Raw genomic sequence first — 15,011 nt, 5'->3', positions numbered from 1 at the left:
GAATCCATCCTGTGGCCCTTGCCCTGTGCCTGCCCTCCTTGCGCGAGGATTTTTCCAGAGCCCCGTCTCTGCGCTCGGCCTGCAGAGTCTGGAAGGGTTTTCTGAGATGCCTGAGCCTGGGCAGGGAGAGGAGGAGATGCAGATTCGGCCAGTGCACTCCTCACCCAGGAGATTTTTAGAGCTGGAAGGAACTCTCCATCTGGGTGCTTGACATTGGGTGCAGAGCTGTGAGTGTGCATGTGTGATCTGTGTGCATGTGTGTGTAAGCCTGTGTGTGGTGTGTATGGATGTATATGGTGTGTGCAGTGTGTGTCTGTGTTGGGTAAGGGTGAGGCCTATGATTTTCTCCAGTTCTCAAGAAAAGCAAGGGTCTCAAATAGAGTAAGAATTACTAAAATCTCTTTTGCCTTGTGCCAAAGACCAGGTTGAGAGCTATATGTTCATTGTCTCATTTCATCCTCACAGTGACCCCAGAAGGCTGGATTTTATGATTATACCCATTTTATAGTTGGGGAGACGGAGGTTCTGGAACTACGCTAATAGCCAGGTGTGGCTATTTAAATTTACATTTAAAGTGATTAAAATAAGAAAATTCAGCTCGCCAGTCACACTGGCCACATTTCAAGAACTGAACTGCCATGCCTGGCTAGTGGCTACCATTGGACAGTATAGAACAGTTCTGTCTTTATGGAAAGTTCTGTTGGACAGCGCAGCTCTAGAACTCTGAGCCCTAATGTGATCCCAGAAGAAACGGGCCTGAGAAGGTGTTTGCCCTGCAGCACGGCATGGTCAGTTCTAGAACCAAGGCCAGGCTTCTCAGGTTCATCTCCCCACTGCTGTTAGGGCATGAAGTCCTCCCTCACAGAGGACCCTTGAGTGGGGTCCCAGGGAGCTTCCTGGGCAGGGTGCAGCCCCCTCCTCATCTTGTAGCCAGGCAGCGTGCCCTCTCTGGGCAGTTGGAACCACTGACTCCAGCCATGAAGCCTCCAATTGGTTGGCAGGGCCGTCTCTATGGGTCCTGACCTGAAGTGCGGAGGATCCATAGAGACAGGAATCCCCAGCACCAGTCAGGGGCAGAGAAGGGCAGCTGGGGAGTTGGAAATGGTAGGAAGGGGGTCAGGGAGAGGTTGGTGCCAGAGAGGAGTAATTTGGGGTTTGAACTGGCTGAAAAGGAGGTCAGATGTGGGTGGGGAGGGCAAGGCCCATCTCTGGACCTGGATGAAATCTGGTGTTATGTGCAGGGCACCTAGGCATACTTCCTAGAGTGGGTACTTTGAGTGAGGGCAGCTCCCGGGAGATGAGAGGCCTTGGCCTTATTAAGTGGCCAAGGCCCCTGGCTGGGTGTGTGGGCCATTGGAAGGTGGCTCTGTGTCTCTTGAATGTCCTTGTGGAGCACTTGTCACACCTGGTATTGTGCTGTGGGGAGAGTTGAGGGCTGCTGACTCCCTGCATAGAAGGACCACCTGCATGAATCCTCTAAATATGCAGACTTCGGGTCTATCTTGCTCAAGAGCTGGATGCTGAAGCCTGAGTGTGTCTGTTGAAACGTGTGTGTCCATGGACCTGAGACAGAATATCAGCACAGGGGCAAGCCTGGACCGGGTGTTCCAGTGGGGTGAATGTGACAGGCGTCCCCATGTGTGCCATTATACATGCATGAGGGTCTGCGTCCACAGTTGCTAGGGCGACCTTATAATTTATCATCTGGTCTGCATGCATGCTAAGTCGCTGCAGTCGTATCCGACTCTTTGCGACCCTGTGGACTGTAGCCCGCCAGGCTCCTCTGTCCATGGGGATTCTCCAGGCAAGAATACTGGAGTGGGTTGCTATGCCCTCCTCCCGGGGATCTTCCCTACCCAGGGATTGAACCTGTATCTCTTATATCTCCTGTATTGGCAGGAGGTTCTTTACCACTAGCGCCACCTGGAAGCCCATTGTCTGGTCTAGAGACTTAAAATTCATGCTGGAAAACAGGCTAAGCTCGGACCATTCCAGGCCAACCAGGATGTACAGTTGTCCTGACTACAGAGGCACTCTGGCATGGCCTGAAACCCATTTGAGTGTGCTCTGCAGACTTCAGAGACCTGGAAAGCCTGGAGGGACACACACGTACACACAAACACAGACACTCGCGCCAGCCCACACGTGGCATTGTGGATTCTCCAGGTTTCCTAATTCCACTCTCAAGTTCCCGGGGGGCCGGCCAGTAGCTTTGTAAGGAGTTTCACAGCTGCTTTCAAGCCCTGGCTCCAGCTGTAAATTAAATGGGGTTGCACACTCGCCTGCTATTCCACTTAAGGTTGCAATCAGCCCTGATTGGGAAGGGAGGGCTGTGTGTTCCAGAGCTTCCTCTTTCACAGGGTTCTCCTCCTCTGGCCTGGCCTGTGGGCCTGTGTGGGGTTTCCCTGGAAGCTGGGGCCAGGCAGCCAGGGCAGGGACGCGGGTGTGGACTCCCCAGGGCCTGACTTGGCACTTAGTCCCATCCTACACAGATCTCTGCTCAGGTGCTGAGCTCTGATAGGAAAGCAGGAGCTGGGAAGAGCCCTGAGGGGTCCCGGGAGATCCTGGGCTCTGCCAGCGGATTTCCCAGGCGACCTGGGGGAACACATGAATCTCCAGGCCTCAGCTTTCTCACTTAACTCACGGAGGTGCTAACAGCACAGCAAAAATAACCATCTCCCCTACAGAGTGGGCGCTGGCAAACGGCGGCCCGCGGCCCAGTCCGGCTCTCTGCCTGTTGGTATAGACAAGGCTGTGTTAGCGCGGCCACGCTCGTCCTTGTGCACGTGGCCTGTGGCTGTCGTCCGGCCGCCACAGCCACTGGGTGGCTGCAGCAGAGCCCTCGGGCCCTGTGTGGACAAAGCTGAACTGTTCTAGAGCCCGCGCTGCGTGCCAGGCAGTGCCCTCTGCCCTGTTCGTGTGCCGTCTCAGTTAGGCCTCCTGACAATCCTAAGAGGTAGGTGTTTATCGGTGCTCCCATTTTACAGAGTAGCAAACTGAGGCACAGAGGAAACAAGCAACGATTCTTTTAGCGGTATTTCCTCAAGTAATAATTCTTTTTCACACCTGAACATTATGGAAAATCTTGCGGATAGTGGTGGGGTTGTACAGGGCTTAGAGCGCTCTTCTCTGTATCTCCATTTGTTGATTGCATGTCCCAGCAGAGCCCAGGTGAAGAAGAGATCCTGGCGGGTCACCTGAGGCCTGTCTGTTGTACAACTGGCTCTCTGGAAAAAACATTCAGAAAACAAATCCAGCTCTATCTGCAGCATTTGCCGATATGGTGTAACTATCCGTGCCATGGCCAGTTTCAAGCTATCCATGTGAAGTCACAGACCGTGGGTATGGAGGAGACGGGCGCAGCTCACCGCCACACAGCGTTTATACAGTTTCCACCTCACAGACACGCGAGATGGAAAGCGTGTCAGGAGCAGGTTCACAAAGGTCGTGGGGTAATTTGGAAGTGATGAGTTGGAGGATTTATTGCCTTTCTTTTAAAAATAATTTCTGAAGTTACACGTTCATATGATTTAATTTTTACAAATGGCTGTGTTTAACAAATGGCTTGCGAATGGCCGGAGATTTAATGATCTCCCCTGAGTCATGCCAGCCGGCTCCAGCTCCTGCTGCTCTCGAGGGTTTCCTGATCCTGTCTACTTAAAGCAAGAGATGGGGGCTCCCCATTGCAGCACGCTTCCTGTCTCTTTGGCTCCATCCTACGAGGGAACTGAGTCCTTCCCATAAGGTGGAGGTGGGGTGCGGCTGGCCCCTGAAGCCCATAATCTTGACTCTGCTGGAGCAGGGTCTCCCTGGGGGCCCCTGGAGCCACCTCGCAGGCTCCACCGTCTCCTGGCCGCCGTGAGCGTGGCTTCTGTGGTTCTGTCCCCCACTCACTGAGCCCTGCGGAGCCCTGCTGCTCAGCTTGTGTCTTTTTGCCGCATCCACCTTGACTCTGGCCCCTTCTGCTCCTCCCTGCCTCCACTTTCTAGATCCTGAACCAGACCTCTGGGCCCTGTGTGGGGGTGTGAGTGTTGTCAGAGGAAGGAGGCATGTGTGTGACAGCCCATGTGCAGAAAGACTTTCAGAAACACCAGTGGTCTGGTGCTTGGTCTTGGATCCCCTTTAGGTGGGTCAAGGAGTCCCCTTCCTAGGCTGCTTCTTTCCAGAGAACCTCCCTACCTCCTCCCGGTGTGGTGGCCGGGGTACCGGGACGTCTGCCTTCAGCAGAGGAGGTGGCTTGGCCACTGGCTCGGGGTGGGGGTGGCCTGAAGGAGCCAGGTATACCTGGGAAGGAGAGTTCCTCACCCTCCTGAGCTCAGGCACCTCCAGGGAGCCGAGGCCGCCAGCAGGGCAGCCGCGGGTTGGAGGCCGCCCAGTCCCTGGGTGAGCAGCAGGCTCCCTCCCACAGCTAGCCCCAAGACCGAGTGCGTGGCCACAGACCGCGTGGCTGCCAGCGCCAGCCTGGGAGTCACATCGGCATGAGCTATGGAGGCAGGAATGTGACTGTGGGAAACCCAATGCCCTGGGCCTGGCCTGGGGAAGAGTGTCAATGTAGAGTGGGGGTGAAGGTGGGTGGGTGGAAACCAGACCGTCAGCCGGCCCTGCAGCCTGGCTCTGCTCAGGGCTCTGTCTGAGTGAGAGCACAAGGAAGCCAGCCCTACTTCTCCCAACTCTGCCCTGCCCTGGCCTCACTCCTGTAGTCAAGTCTTCCTGATCTTGGGGGTGGGGGTCAGGCCTTCAGCGTGCTGCTGTTCCTCCTGTTCAGCACCCTTCTTTCTTCTCCTCCTCCTGAAAGCCTTCCTGAACAGGGGGCCCACTCTGTTCCATTCCAAATGGCCCCTCCTGGGGGGTAAGTGAGCCTACATCCCGCTCTTTCTCGGGTGACATCTGACTCTGAGCTCCAGGAGGGTGTGAGGTGCTGTCTGATGCAGTTTCTTTCCCTTTTCCTGGGACTGTAGACCCGAGCGCTGTGCACATACCTTAGGGTGGGGATGCTGGTGATCCATGTGATAAATCTTCGCTGGATGCTTACTAAGTGCCAGACGCTGGGTTGGGTGCCGGGGGATGAAGAAATGTGCGTGCCTTACTTACACACGTGGACAGATGGATGCAGCAGAGATGTCTGGAGAATTTGGGCAGGGGCTGCTGAGGAAGGCAGGGCAGTAGTCAAGGAAGTGTCCAGGCCTCTGATGACTGAGCTGAGGAAAGAACTTGTTAGCTTGTCTGGAGGGCATTCCAGGTGGTGAGAACAGCCAGTGCAAAGGTCCTGCGGCAGGGGGATGGTGGTGGATTCCAGAGTTAAAGTCAGAGGACCGGGATTAAGGCGGGGGAGGTATTTCTTAGCGTGAGACTGGTGAGATGGAAGAGTTAAACTGGCACCACTGAATCTGATTATGTGCCAGGTACCTGTCCAGGGCCGTGGTACATTTCATTTAATTTCCACCAGTGGCTCTCAGCTGAGGACAATTTATATCCCACGCCCACCCCAGGGAACATTTGACAGTGTCTGCAGATGTTTTTGGTGGTTACAGTGGAGAGCTGGGGGCAGCTATGGGCATCTAATATGTAGCTTCCAGGGATGCTGGTAAACATCCAATGTACAGGACAGCCCCCATAACAAAGAGTTATGCAACCCCAAGTGTCAGCAGTGCCAAGACTGGAAACCCCTGCATTTGCCTCAGTAGCCCATCGAGGTGAGTGTTACCACGATGGCCACTTCACGGTGAGGAATCAGAGTTTCAGGAACTGGATTTTCCGGTGGCATCCCCAGCTGCCTCCTCCGACCCATGTGGTGAGCTCCAGGCACATTCCCCCCACCTTCCCAGTGTGTGACATGGAGCTCGATGCCCGGGGGCTGACAGCCTGATGTTCTCTATGTCGAGCTTCAGGGTCTGTAAAATGAATGAGTTGCCCTGATGGTCTGCTCTGCGCATGCTCACTGCAGTGTCAGGGAGCTGCAGGTCGCTCTCCTGCCACACGGCAGTTGCCTGTGTTTGCCGGCATTGAGGACAGAGCAATGACAATCCCTGTTGTAAGGTGGTAAGGTGTTGGCAGGATTCCGAGGTGAGGATGGATGCTGAGGGTGGCACCTTGGGTCATCTCCGCTGAACCTTCACTGGTCTTCGCTTCTCCTCTCTGCTGACACCATCGCTATCTCAGGGTGTCCATCCCTCAAATCAGTCTCCACCCAGAAATTTTCTTTAGCCCCAAATAATTCTCTCCAGAAAATATGAGATAGGAGAGGCACTCACAGAGACGGGGACTCAGGCCTGGATTTTATTCCTTGATCAGTAAATGTTTGCCGAGGGCTTCTCTGCTCCGGGCGTTGCAGCAGGCCCTGTGGACATGGCAGTGCCCTTGTGAGGTTTGCATTCTACAGCCCGGGGAGACAAGAAACAAAAATGTTCATATAGCAAACACGCAGGGTGGTGAGTGGTGTGAGGAAAAGGAAAGCTGAAGAGAGTAGAGGGCTGTTTTGTGGGGTTGGGGTGTGTGGGCTGGGTGTGCGGTGGTGTGGATGTGCGGTGGTGTGGATGTGAGCATGGCTTTTGACATTCGGACGGGGGTGGCCTCTCTGGGGAGCTGACATTTGATGTCTCCACAAGCAGCAGTACCCCTTTTCCAACTGGAATGTGGGAAAGACCTGGCACAAAGCACGTGTTTAATAAACACAAGCGGAATGTCAGAGGGGAGGGCAGGCGGGAGGGAGATGCTTCCCAGAAGTTCCCAAACCAGCTTTTCATGAGGCTGCATGGTTTGCTTTGAGAGAAATTCCCTGAACCTGAGCTGTGCACGTCCACACGTGAAAGCCGAAAGTACTCTTCCAAGTGGAAAAAGCGTGGCGCTGGATTATCTGTGTTAATGCACAGGTTGATCCCCTGACCTGGGCGATGGCTGGCCTTCATCATCAGCTCTCCCCAGAAAGGTGTGTGCTCATTCATTCATTCATTCACTCTTCCTCCAGTTACTCCTTGAGCACCGCTGTGGGTGAGGGTTCTGCTGGGTACACGGTGGGAACTGCCCAGAGCTCTCTGTGAGAGGGGCAGAGAAGGAAAACAGAGATTTACAATGGAAGGTGGTATATGTAGTAAGGGAAAAATGTGGGGTTCTGTGGGAGCACCTAGGAGGTGCCCAACTCCCAGCAAGGTGACCTTGAAGGTGAGACTGGACATCTGAGGAGATAGACAGGGAAAGAGTAGGGCAGAGTGAACACTGCAAGGGGCCTGGGGTGGGAAGGGGGCCCTGGGGGTGGTTTGCGTGTGGAGGCAGCAGGGCTCTGGGCCTATGGGAGTGAGTGTCCTGACTGCAGCGGACTCAGTGCAGAGGCTGCAGCCAGACTGGGAGGAGGGCTGGCCCCCACTCTGCTCCCAGGGTCTGAAGGGGATGTGTGAAGAGCCCAGGTGCCCCTGGGAGGGTCATGGGGCCGGAGGATATAAAGCCACTGGCTGCTGCGTGGGTAGAATTCTGCCCAGTGTGAAAACCAGGCTGACTTCAGGACTGGAGCTCTTCGGGGTCACTGAGCTTAGCGGGGGCCCCTCAGCCCGGCTCAAGGTGTGTCTGTTGCCCTGGTTCTCCCAGCTTCTTCCCACCCTTGGCAGCAGATGGGGATGGGGGTGGACAGAGGCCCTGTGGACCAGGGTGGATGGCTGCGGGCCCCTTCTGAAGGATGGGCGGATGGAGGCGCCTCGGCAGCATGAGGGCCATTCCTGGAGGAGCGCGGTTCTGCCTCTGGAGGGTGTCACCATCGGTGCCAGGGCCTGCCAAGGGCCAGGACTGAGCTGCTTCTGAGGCACCTGGCCCTGGCCTTCGTGGAAACCCCAGGGAGGAGGACGCTTTTCTTCATCACAGGCCGGCAGCCCTGCCTTTGGACGGAGACCCAGAAAGTGCTGCCGAAGGCCCAGCCACAGGCCGTTCAGTGGGGCATGGACGGCCCTTGCTGGCCCCCGGCGGGGAGAGGAATCGGGGGCCCATGGCTGCCAGAGGTGGCTTCCCTCCTGACACTCCCCTCAGCGCCCTACTTGTGAGTGGAGTGCGTATGTGTGTGTGGCTGGCTGAGATGAGGGGCTACAGAGTCCCTCCAGACTCTCCCCCCGCCACCACCCCAAGGTTATGAGCTGCTGGGGGCGCTGAGCCCTGTGGCACCTGGGGGCTGGCCGCACCGTTTCTAGCTTCCTGACCTGCTTTCCTGGGCGTCCCTGCACCTGATGGGCCCCGAGTCGGGCCCCGCCTGCGGCCTTTTAGACCCTGTTACCAGACCCGTTAGCTGCTGGACTTGGCAAGGGTGGCGGGGCCGGTGCTGCAAGGCCGGGCTCACACCTGCCGAGACCGAGGATTGTAAACGTGGTGGCTTTTGGGCTCTCACCTGTGCGCTGTGTGACCCCCTCCCTGCTCTCCTGTGTGTGTGTGCACATGTGTGGATGTGTGTGTGTGTATGCACGTGTGTGTGTGTGTGTGTCTGTGTGTATTGAGAGAGACTGACTGCTTGACTCACTGATTTTGATTTCTTCCGGGACTGTGGCTCTGTGCTGAAATGTCCACTTTTCCAGCTCCTGGAATAATTTTGAACAAATACAGGATATATGAATACCACCCCTGAGCACAATTACTGACTTCATAGTTTATGACCTCTCCCCTCACCCCACCCCATGCTTTATTTCTCTCATAAGATCATTAATAGCAAATATTTATTGATTTATTATGTGCCAAGTTGTGTGCCAACACAGCATATAATTCATCTTCTTAACAATCAGGCAGCCTATGAGACACACTGTAGAACTCTCCCACACTCACAGATACTTGGCGCTTCCCTGGTGGCTTAGATGGTAAAGAATCTGGCTGCAGTGTAGATTCTGGGTCTCCTGTAGGAGACCCAGGTTTGATCCCTGGGTCGAGTCAGGAAGATCCCCTGGAGAAGGAAATGGCAACTCACTCCAGTATTCTTGCCCGGAGGATTCCATGGACAGAGGAGCCTGGTGGGCTACAGTCCATGGGGTCACAAAGGGTAGGACATGATTGAAGGGGACAGGTGTCCAGGGAGGCTTCTTGGACCAGGGGCCTGGAGCTAGGCCCTGAGGGTGGGCACGGTTTGGAGAGGAGGAGCATGTCAGTGGCCGCGCCTCTTGTATTTGGAGGTGTGGGTTGGGGTGGGGGGTGGGGGTGTAACTGCAGGGCCTGGGGAGAGGTGGAGATTCCTGGGAACTGGCTGCTGCTGGGTAGAGGGCAGTGTAGCCCAGCAGAAAGGCCTTGGGGAGTGGCTACGCTGGGTGGGCCTGGGTGGGGTGAAAAGGCCATGGGAAGGGAGGCTGGGTTTTCTTTCAAGGGTGGGCGTGCTTGGGTTTTGGAAAGAGGGACTGGAGCAGATGACAGTGTGAGGAGAGGGGAAGGGCCATGCAGAGGGATGGCAGAGGAAGGCTGTCCAGCTCTCCCTGGCCCTTCTGCTGGGCTCCTGCCATGAGAGGCTGGTGGAACTTATGTCCTAGAAGGCCAGGTCTGGAAGGGCGGGCTGCCATGTGATTGGCACAGTTCCTGTTTTTTCCGGGGGCCTTGACTCCTGCTGGGGCTCATCCTCGATGAGGGGGTGCCATGTGGCAGAGGCGGTGGTGGAGGGATGCAGGGCACCGGGAAGGCGATTTATGGCCCAGTGGCCAACGAGGACAGGGGCGGGGACTGAGCATCTAGGTTGATGCAGAGCTTCTGAGCCTGAGTGTAGATGCCCACCCCCCCCATGCCCTTGTCCCCAGCCTCAGGCTCCTCTGACCCTCAGCACAGTGGGAACTGGTAAGAGATGAGAAGACACAGCGCAGCTTCTCTGCAGAGCTGGGGACCCAGCTGCGTGCCTGTGTGTCCCCACACCAGCCCTGTGTCCAGGCAGGGGAGGACAGAGATGCTGTTTGAGGCCCTCCAGACGTGGGCTCCCCATAACCCCTACCCTGGGCAGACCCCTGATGGATTCCACCCTACCCCAGAGAGCCCCTTGAGTCCCTTCTTCTATCGAACTTTAACCTCTTGGGCTGGAACAACTCAAAACCCCCTTCTGGCTTGTCGGGTCTCCGCTAGAAAGGGAGAGGCTTTTCCCTGTGGACTTGACATTGGGATCTGGAGTGAAATTAGCGCTTTAGAGCCTTGTCTAAAGGACCTTGGAGACCTGACTATCTGAGCCAGTCTCCCCACCACCCCCAGCCTCTGGGGTCAGAATCTGCTGTGACCAGCTCTGTGTCTCCAGGGTGGCGTGGTGGACGACAGGAGTGAAGATTCCGTGTCCGTCTCCACCTTGAGTTTTGGTGTGAACAGACCCACGATTTCCTGCATCTTTGACTGTAAGTGATGTTTGGAGGTATCTACAGGGGTGACACGGATGGGTCACCCTACGTTCCTGGGTGTGTGGGTTGCGTGATCAGGTGTATGTGTGGGGGCTGTGGAGAACTGCGTCTGTGTTGGTGGGTCAGTGTCGTGTGTGTGTCCGTGTGTGGTATATGTGTCAGTGCTGAGCCTGAAGTCCAGCACTCAAGGCACGGTGGTTCATTTGACCCCTTCCCCCTTCCCTGCCCCCTTCCCAGTGCTCACCAGGCCCAGGACACATTGTTCTGTGGCTCCGCCTTTGGGCTGTGGTCTGCTCTCCTGATCCTGAGAGTGTGGCACGTGTAGTCTCTTTCGTCCAGCCCCTCTGTCCACTGCTTTCTAGAGACGCGCTCCATCCTCCAGCCCCTGATCCTGTCACCCCCAGCCCCTCACTCGGCATCTGTTTCTTCTCTGGTGCAGATGGGAACCGCTACCATCTACGCTGCTACATGTACCAGGCCCGGGATCTGCCTGCAATGGACAAGGACTCTTTTTCCGGTAGGTGGGGGGAGTGGGGAGAGCTGGGGACCAGGGACTGAGAGCTGGGAACAGAGGCGTAGGGCCTTCGGCCCACAGGGAACGTGGCCTGGGCTTCCCCTGATCGAGGCGGGGTGCTGTGTCTGTTGGGTTTGTGGAGGTGGGGGCTGCTGTCAGCCCACTGTGTCTCCGGGTTGCAGGGGCCTGCTTGACCTCTGTGGGGTTTGGCTTTACTGGCTGTCGCCCCCTGAAAACCCCTCTGGCCTTGGCCCTGGGACACCCCTCTTTCTTGGCCTCCTGCAGCTTTCTGCTCTACCTGTTCCTGATCAACCACTTCACTGCCCCTTGAGCCTGATGCCCCCGAGGAGTTCCGTGTGTGTTTTCTTCTTTGGACACTGGGGTCCCCCTACCAACCCAGGAACTGCTCATGTCACGGAAACTTCCAGGTCTTCAGTTTCTAGAAGCCCCTTATACCACCCATATTTTCAGTGTCTCCCCTGGAAGACTCAGAGTCACCACAGTTCATCTTGTCCAAAACGAACTCCTTGGGCCCCCTTCCCCCAGATCCAGGCCCCCCTTTACTTCCTCCCTCGGTCCTGGCATCACATCAATGTGCCTGTACTGCCCATCAGGCTAGAAACAAGCAGGTGCCCAGCTCTGTTGATTCTGGCTCCCGAGTCTCAGAGACTGTTCCCTCCTGTTCAGCATTGTGGCTACTGTCTCGCACTGGCCATGGCCCTTTTATCTGAGCACTCTGGTCATTTCCTGGCCTCCCTGTGACCTTCCACACTAACCCAGACAGATCTGGTCATGTCACTCCCCTGATTTCAAACAGATACTAATACATAAATGGGCTTCTTCCCTGGTGGCTCAGATGGTAAAGAATCTGCCTGCAATGTGGGAGACCTGGGTGCGATCCCCGAGTCAGAAAGATCCCCTGGAGGAGGGCATGGCAACCTGCTCCAGGCAAGACTTTGCCTGGAGAATTCCATGGACAGAGGAGCCTGGCAGGCTACAGTCCGTGGGGTCGCAAAGAGTCAGACACAACTTGGTGACTAACATTTTCACTTTCACAACACATAAATCCAGAACTCTTAAGTGGACAACTCCTTTGTGATCTGACTCTGCAGACCTCGCCAGTTTCATCTTTTCCTGGTTCTCTCTCCACTAGGCTCTGGCTGCGCCGGCTCTTGTCAAAGCTGTCTGGTTCTTCCGCGTTCCTGGCCATTGTGTCAGTGCCTGGAACACAGTCCCTCCCTATTCTTGGTCCAGTGAACTCCTACTCGTCTTTCAAGACCCAGCCCACATGCCCTCTGACCCTTCCCCAAGCCGAGCTGGTTGCTCCCCCTCAGTACTCGGTCAGGACCTTGCCAGCACCCCTCCCAGAGCCCTTACCCACTGCATAGATGAGTTGCCGTGTGTCTCTGTCACATTCTTTCCACCATGACTCTGAGCTCCTCAAGGAAGAGACCTGCACTTACCTTGAACCTGTAGCGCTAAAGAACTAACACCGAGTGCTTACTCTGAGCCCAGGCACGTTACTGGTGTTATTTCAGAACCCTTACAACTGTTCTATGAAGTAGGCTTTAACATCCCCATTTTACAGATGAAGAACCTGAGACTCAGGTAGGTTAACTAAATTGCTTGAGCTGAAATAGCTGACAAGTGATGTACCCCGCTTCCAAACGCTTGGTGCTTAATTGGGTGAACTGAGCTCCTCTGGGAGAGTGGCCTTCTGTTCATAGACTGGGACTCAGCTCACAGCCACCCATCCATGCCCCTTTCCAGGTCCTGCTCCTCCCCAGCCTGGGGAGCGACCTTGGTTCCTCCCCGGCAGCTGTACCTCCTCACCTTCCTCTCCTCTCAGTGACCTTTTCTCTAGCTCTGTGTAGCCGGACTTGGGGTGGGTGGAGCAATTTCTCTTCTGTGCTTTGGGTTCAGGGTGCTGAGAGAGTGTGCACGCGCAGTGCAGGGGCGTTGGCAGGTGGGAGGGCGGTCTCTGCCACTGCAATTTCCTGGGAACCGCGGCCAGGATGCTTTCTGACACTCAGCACCTACTCTCAGGAAAAGAGAAGTGGCCTAATTCCCAGTCTTGCTTCCTCTTCCTTCAGGGGAGAGTGTGCGAGGTGGGGGTGCAGGTGTGGGAGGAGTGAAGTGGGGTGCAGGTGGAGGACCCCTTCTCCGTGGGCTGTACTGTGGCAGACCTGTTGGAGGGGAGCTCCCCTGGGGGACCCGCACCTCTGGGGACCGCAGGCAGGGTCAGCCTGGTACCGCCCGCAGGAGACGTAACACTTTCCATCCTAGCTCCACCCCCGCCCCCAAATAAACATCCCTTGAGTTTTGAGGGCACTGCCCAGGGCTTCCTCGGAGGCCACTGGCTTCTGAATGAAAGGCCTGATTGAGCAGCTGCTGGAAAGGAAAACAGCAGCCAACACGGGTGAACCTATAAAACCCAGAGTGTTTATTTTCACTCCCAAACCCTAAACCAAAGCAGCTTCTCCCCTGGAACTGACCCTGGGGCGGCTGGCGGCTGGAGGCTGCGCACGGCCACCAGCTGGCATTTCTCAGAGGAAACTCCTGTGTGCATCAGGCATGTCTGGGGCCGGGGGAGGGCCCGGGGCGGCAGAGTCTGTCACGGGTCCCACCTTCCAGCCGGTCTGCTGGTGTCTGCGGCCGTGAGGGCCCGCCTTGGGAAGCCCTCTGGCTTTTCTCCCAGTGGGGGCTCCCGTGGCCCTGGGCTCTGACCTCTGCTTGTCCGTTGTGGCGTGGCCTTGGGACTGTCCCAAGGCTGGTGCTGTGTTTGTTTTCTTCTCCTTGGCCGAAGGTGTGGGGGACATACAGGAGTTGCCCAGGAAACACTTGTTGAGTGACACTGAGCTCAGGTGGGGAGGGAGGCTTGTGGCGATATTGCTGTGCAGGGAGCCTGAGGATTTTGCCTCAGTGGGGTTTGCCTGGAGGGCCAGCACCAATCCTCTGGACCCCCGAAAGGGTGTGTGTGGCCTGTGTTTGTGTGGTTATGAGTGTGTGTGGCCAAGGTAGTGATTAGGTATAAAAAATGTGAACTGATGCTTACTTCAAATGACTTACATTGGGATAGGGTTGCCACTGCTGGGTGAGCATCTGGACTGTGAACTGGATCCATTTAGAATGGAGAAGATAGGACTCCAGACCTAGAAACCACACGTCCTCAACGCCATGCGTCATGGGCAGTAGCGTAGCTCTAACCAGCGCTCAGAGCTGAGTTGCTCATCACTATGGATGGATATTTCTTAAAGAGGCTTGGGGAGGACACTGTCTCCTTTGCCCAGTTATACTCCAGGGAGTTCTTCTCTGCTTTCTCCCCTAGCCTGGAACCACCTGTGTGGTTTGAGGGAGCCACAGGCTCTGCTTCCAGGGCTGCCACCACGAGGACCCCTGGGCAGCTCATAGACCAGGGCACCGCCCTTGGCTTGAGGCCCCAGAAATTCCTCCTTGCAAGTGTCATGGGTCAGTGGGCTCAGGGGCCGGGCTTGGTTAATGAAGAAAATGAGAGGCTTGAGGATCAAATGCCAAGTTATTAATTTCTGGGGATGGGGTGTCTGCCAACAAAGTAGAGAGTCCAGTGCTCTCTTTGCTGGCCTTATGGTTCCTGGGAGGTCAGAGCTACGTGCTAGTTGGGTGGTCCTGAGGGGTGTTGATGCCAGGCCAGGCCACAGTGAGGTCTGCTGAACTACGGTTGCCCCCTGGCTCAGGTCACCTCTGTGGGCCCCCAGGTCCAGACTCTGTCCTGAGTGGGGCTGGGGAGTCCTTGCTTGTGGGCTTCCTCTGTCTGGACTCCAGTCACAGCCCACCCCTCTCTTCTGAAGCACAGCTTTCTGTTAAGGTTGGCTCTGGCTGGGGGAATTCTCCCGATGAGCTTAAGAAGCTGTTTTCCAAGGTGCACTGGAGGCTTGTGAAACGCTCCACTTAAAAAGGGATCCTGAGTGAGAGAGGCTGGGAAACACTGCACGCTTAGCGATTTACAACGCACAGTGGCACTGAAGGCTCTGGGGTGGCTGCAGGGAAGGAGCCCGTGGAACTTGTTTAAGCGTTCCTTCATTCCCCCGAGAACGCGCCTTGCTTAGAGCATATTTTGGGAAACTGATCGACAGGATTCAATCCAGCTAGCTCGGTGTGAATCCGGGACCGTGTGTGGGCTGCCCGCCTGCCTTCTCCTT

General features: G+C 56.1%; 1 protein-coding gene across 24 annotated transcripts in view; it reads left to right on the top strand.

Annotated features, from left to right (window-relative positions):
• DYSF (dysferlin) overlaps positions 1-15,011 on the top strand; it is a 224,474-nt gene that overhangs the window by 120,590 nt on the left and 88,873 nt on the right. For all 24 annotated transcript variants that reach the window (XM_027554906.1, XM_027554921.1, XM_027554917.1 and 21 more), the window contains 2 exons: positions 10,223-10,316; positions 10,759-10,836. In XM_027554906.1, coding sequence (XP_027410707.1) covers positions 10,223-10,316; positions 10,759-10,836 — 172 coding nt within the window. The remainder of the gene's footprint in view (positions 1-10,222; positions 10,317-10,758; positions 10,837-15,011) is intronic.

Source organism: Bos indicus x Bos taurus, chromosome 11, assembly GCF_003369695.1.
Source record: "Bos indicus x Bos taurus breed Angus x Brahman F1 hybrid chromosome 11, Bos_hybrid_MaternalHap_v2.0, whole genome shotgun sequence".
In the NCBI taxonomy this organism is placed as follows: Eukaryota; Metazoa; Chordata; class Mammalia; order Artiodactyla; family Bovidae; genus Bos; species Bos indicus x Bos taurus.
Note: the sequence above shows the minus strand (reverse complement) of the source record. Positions and strands in the feature narration are given on the sequence as shown.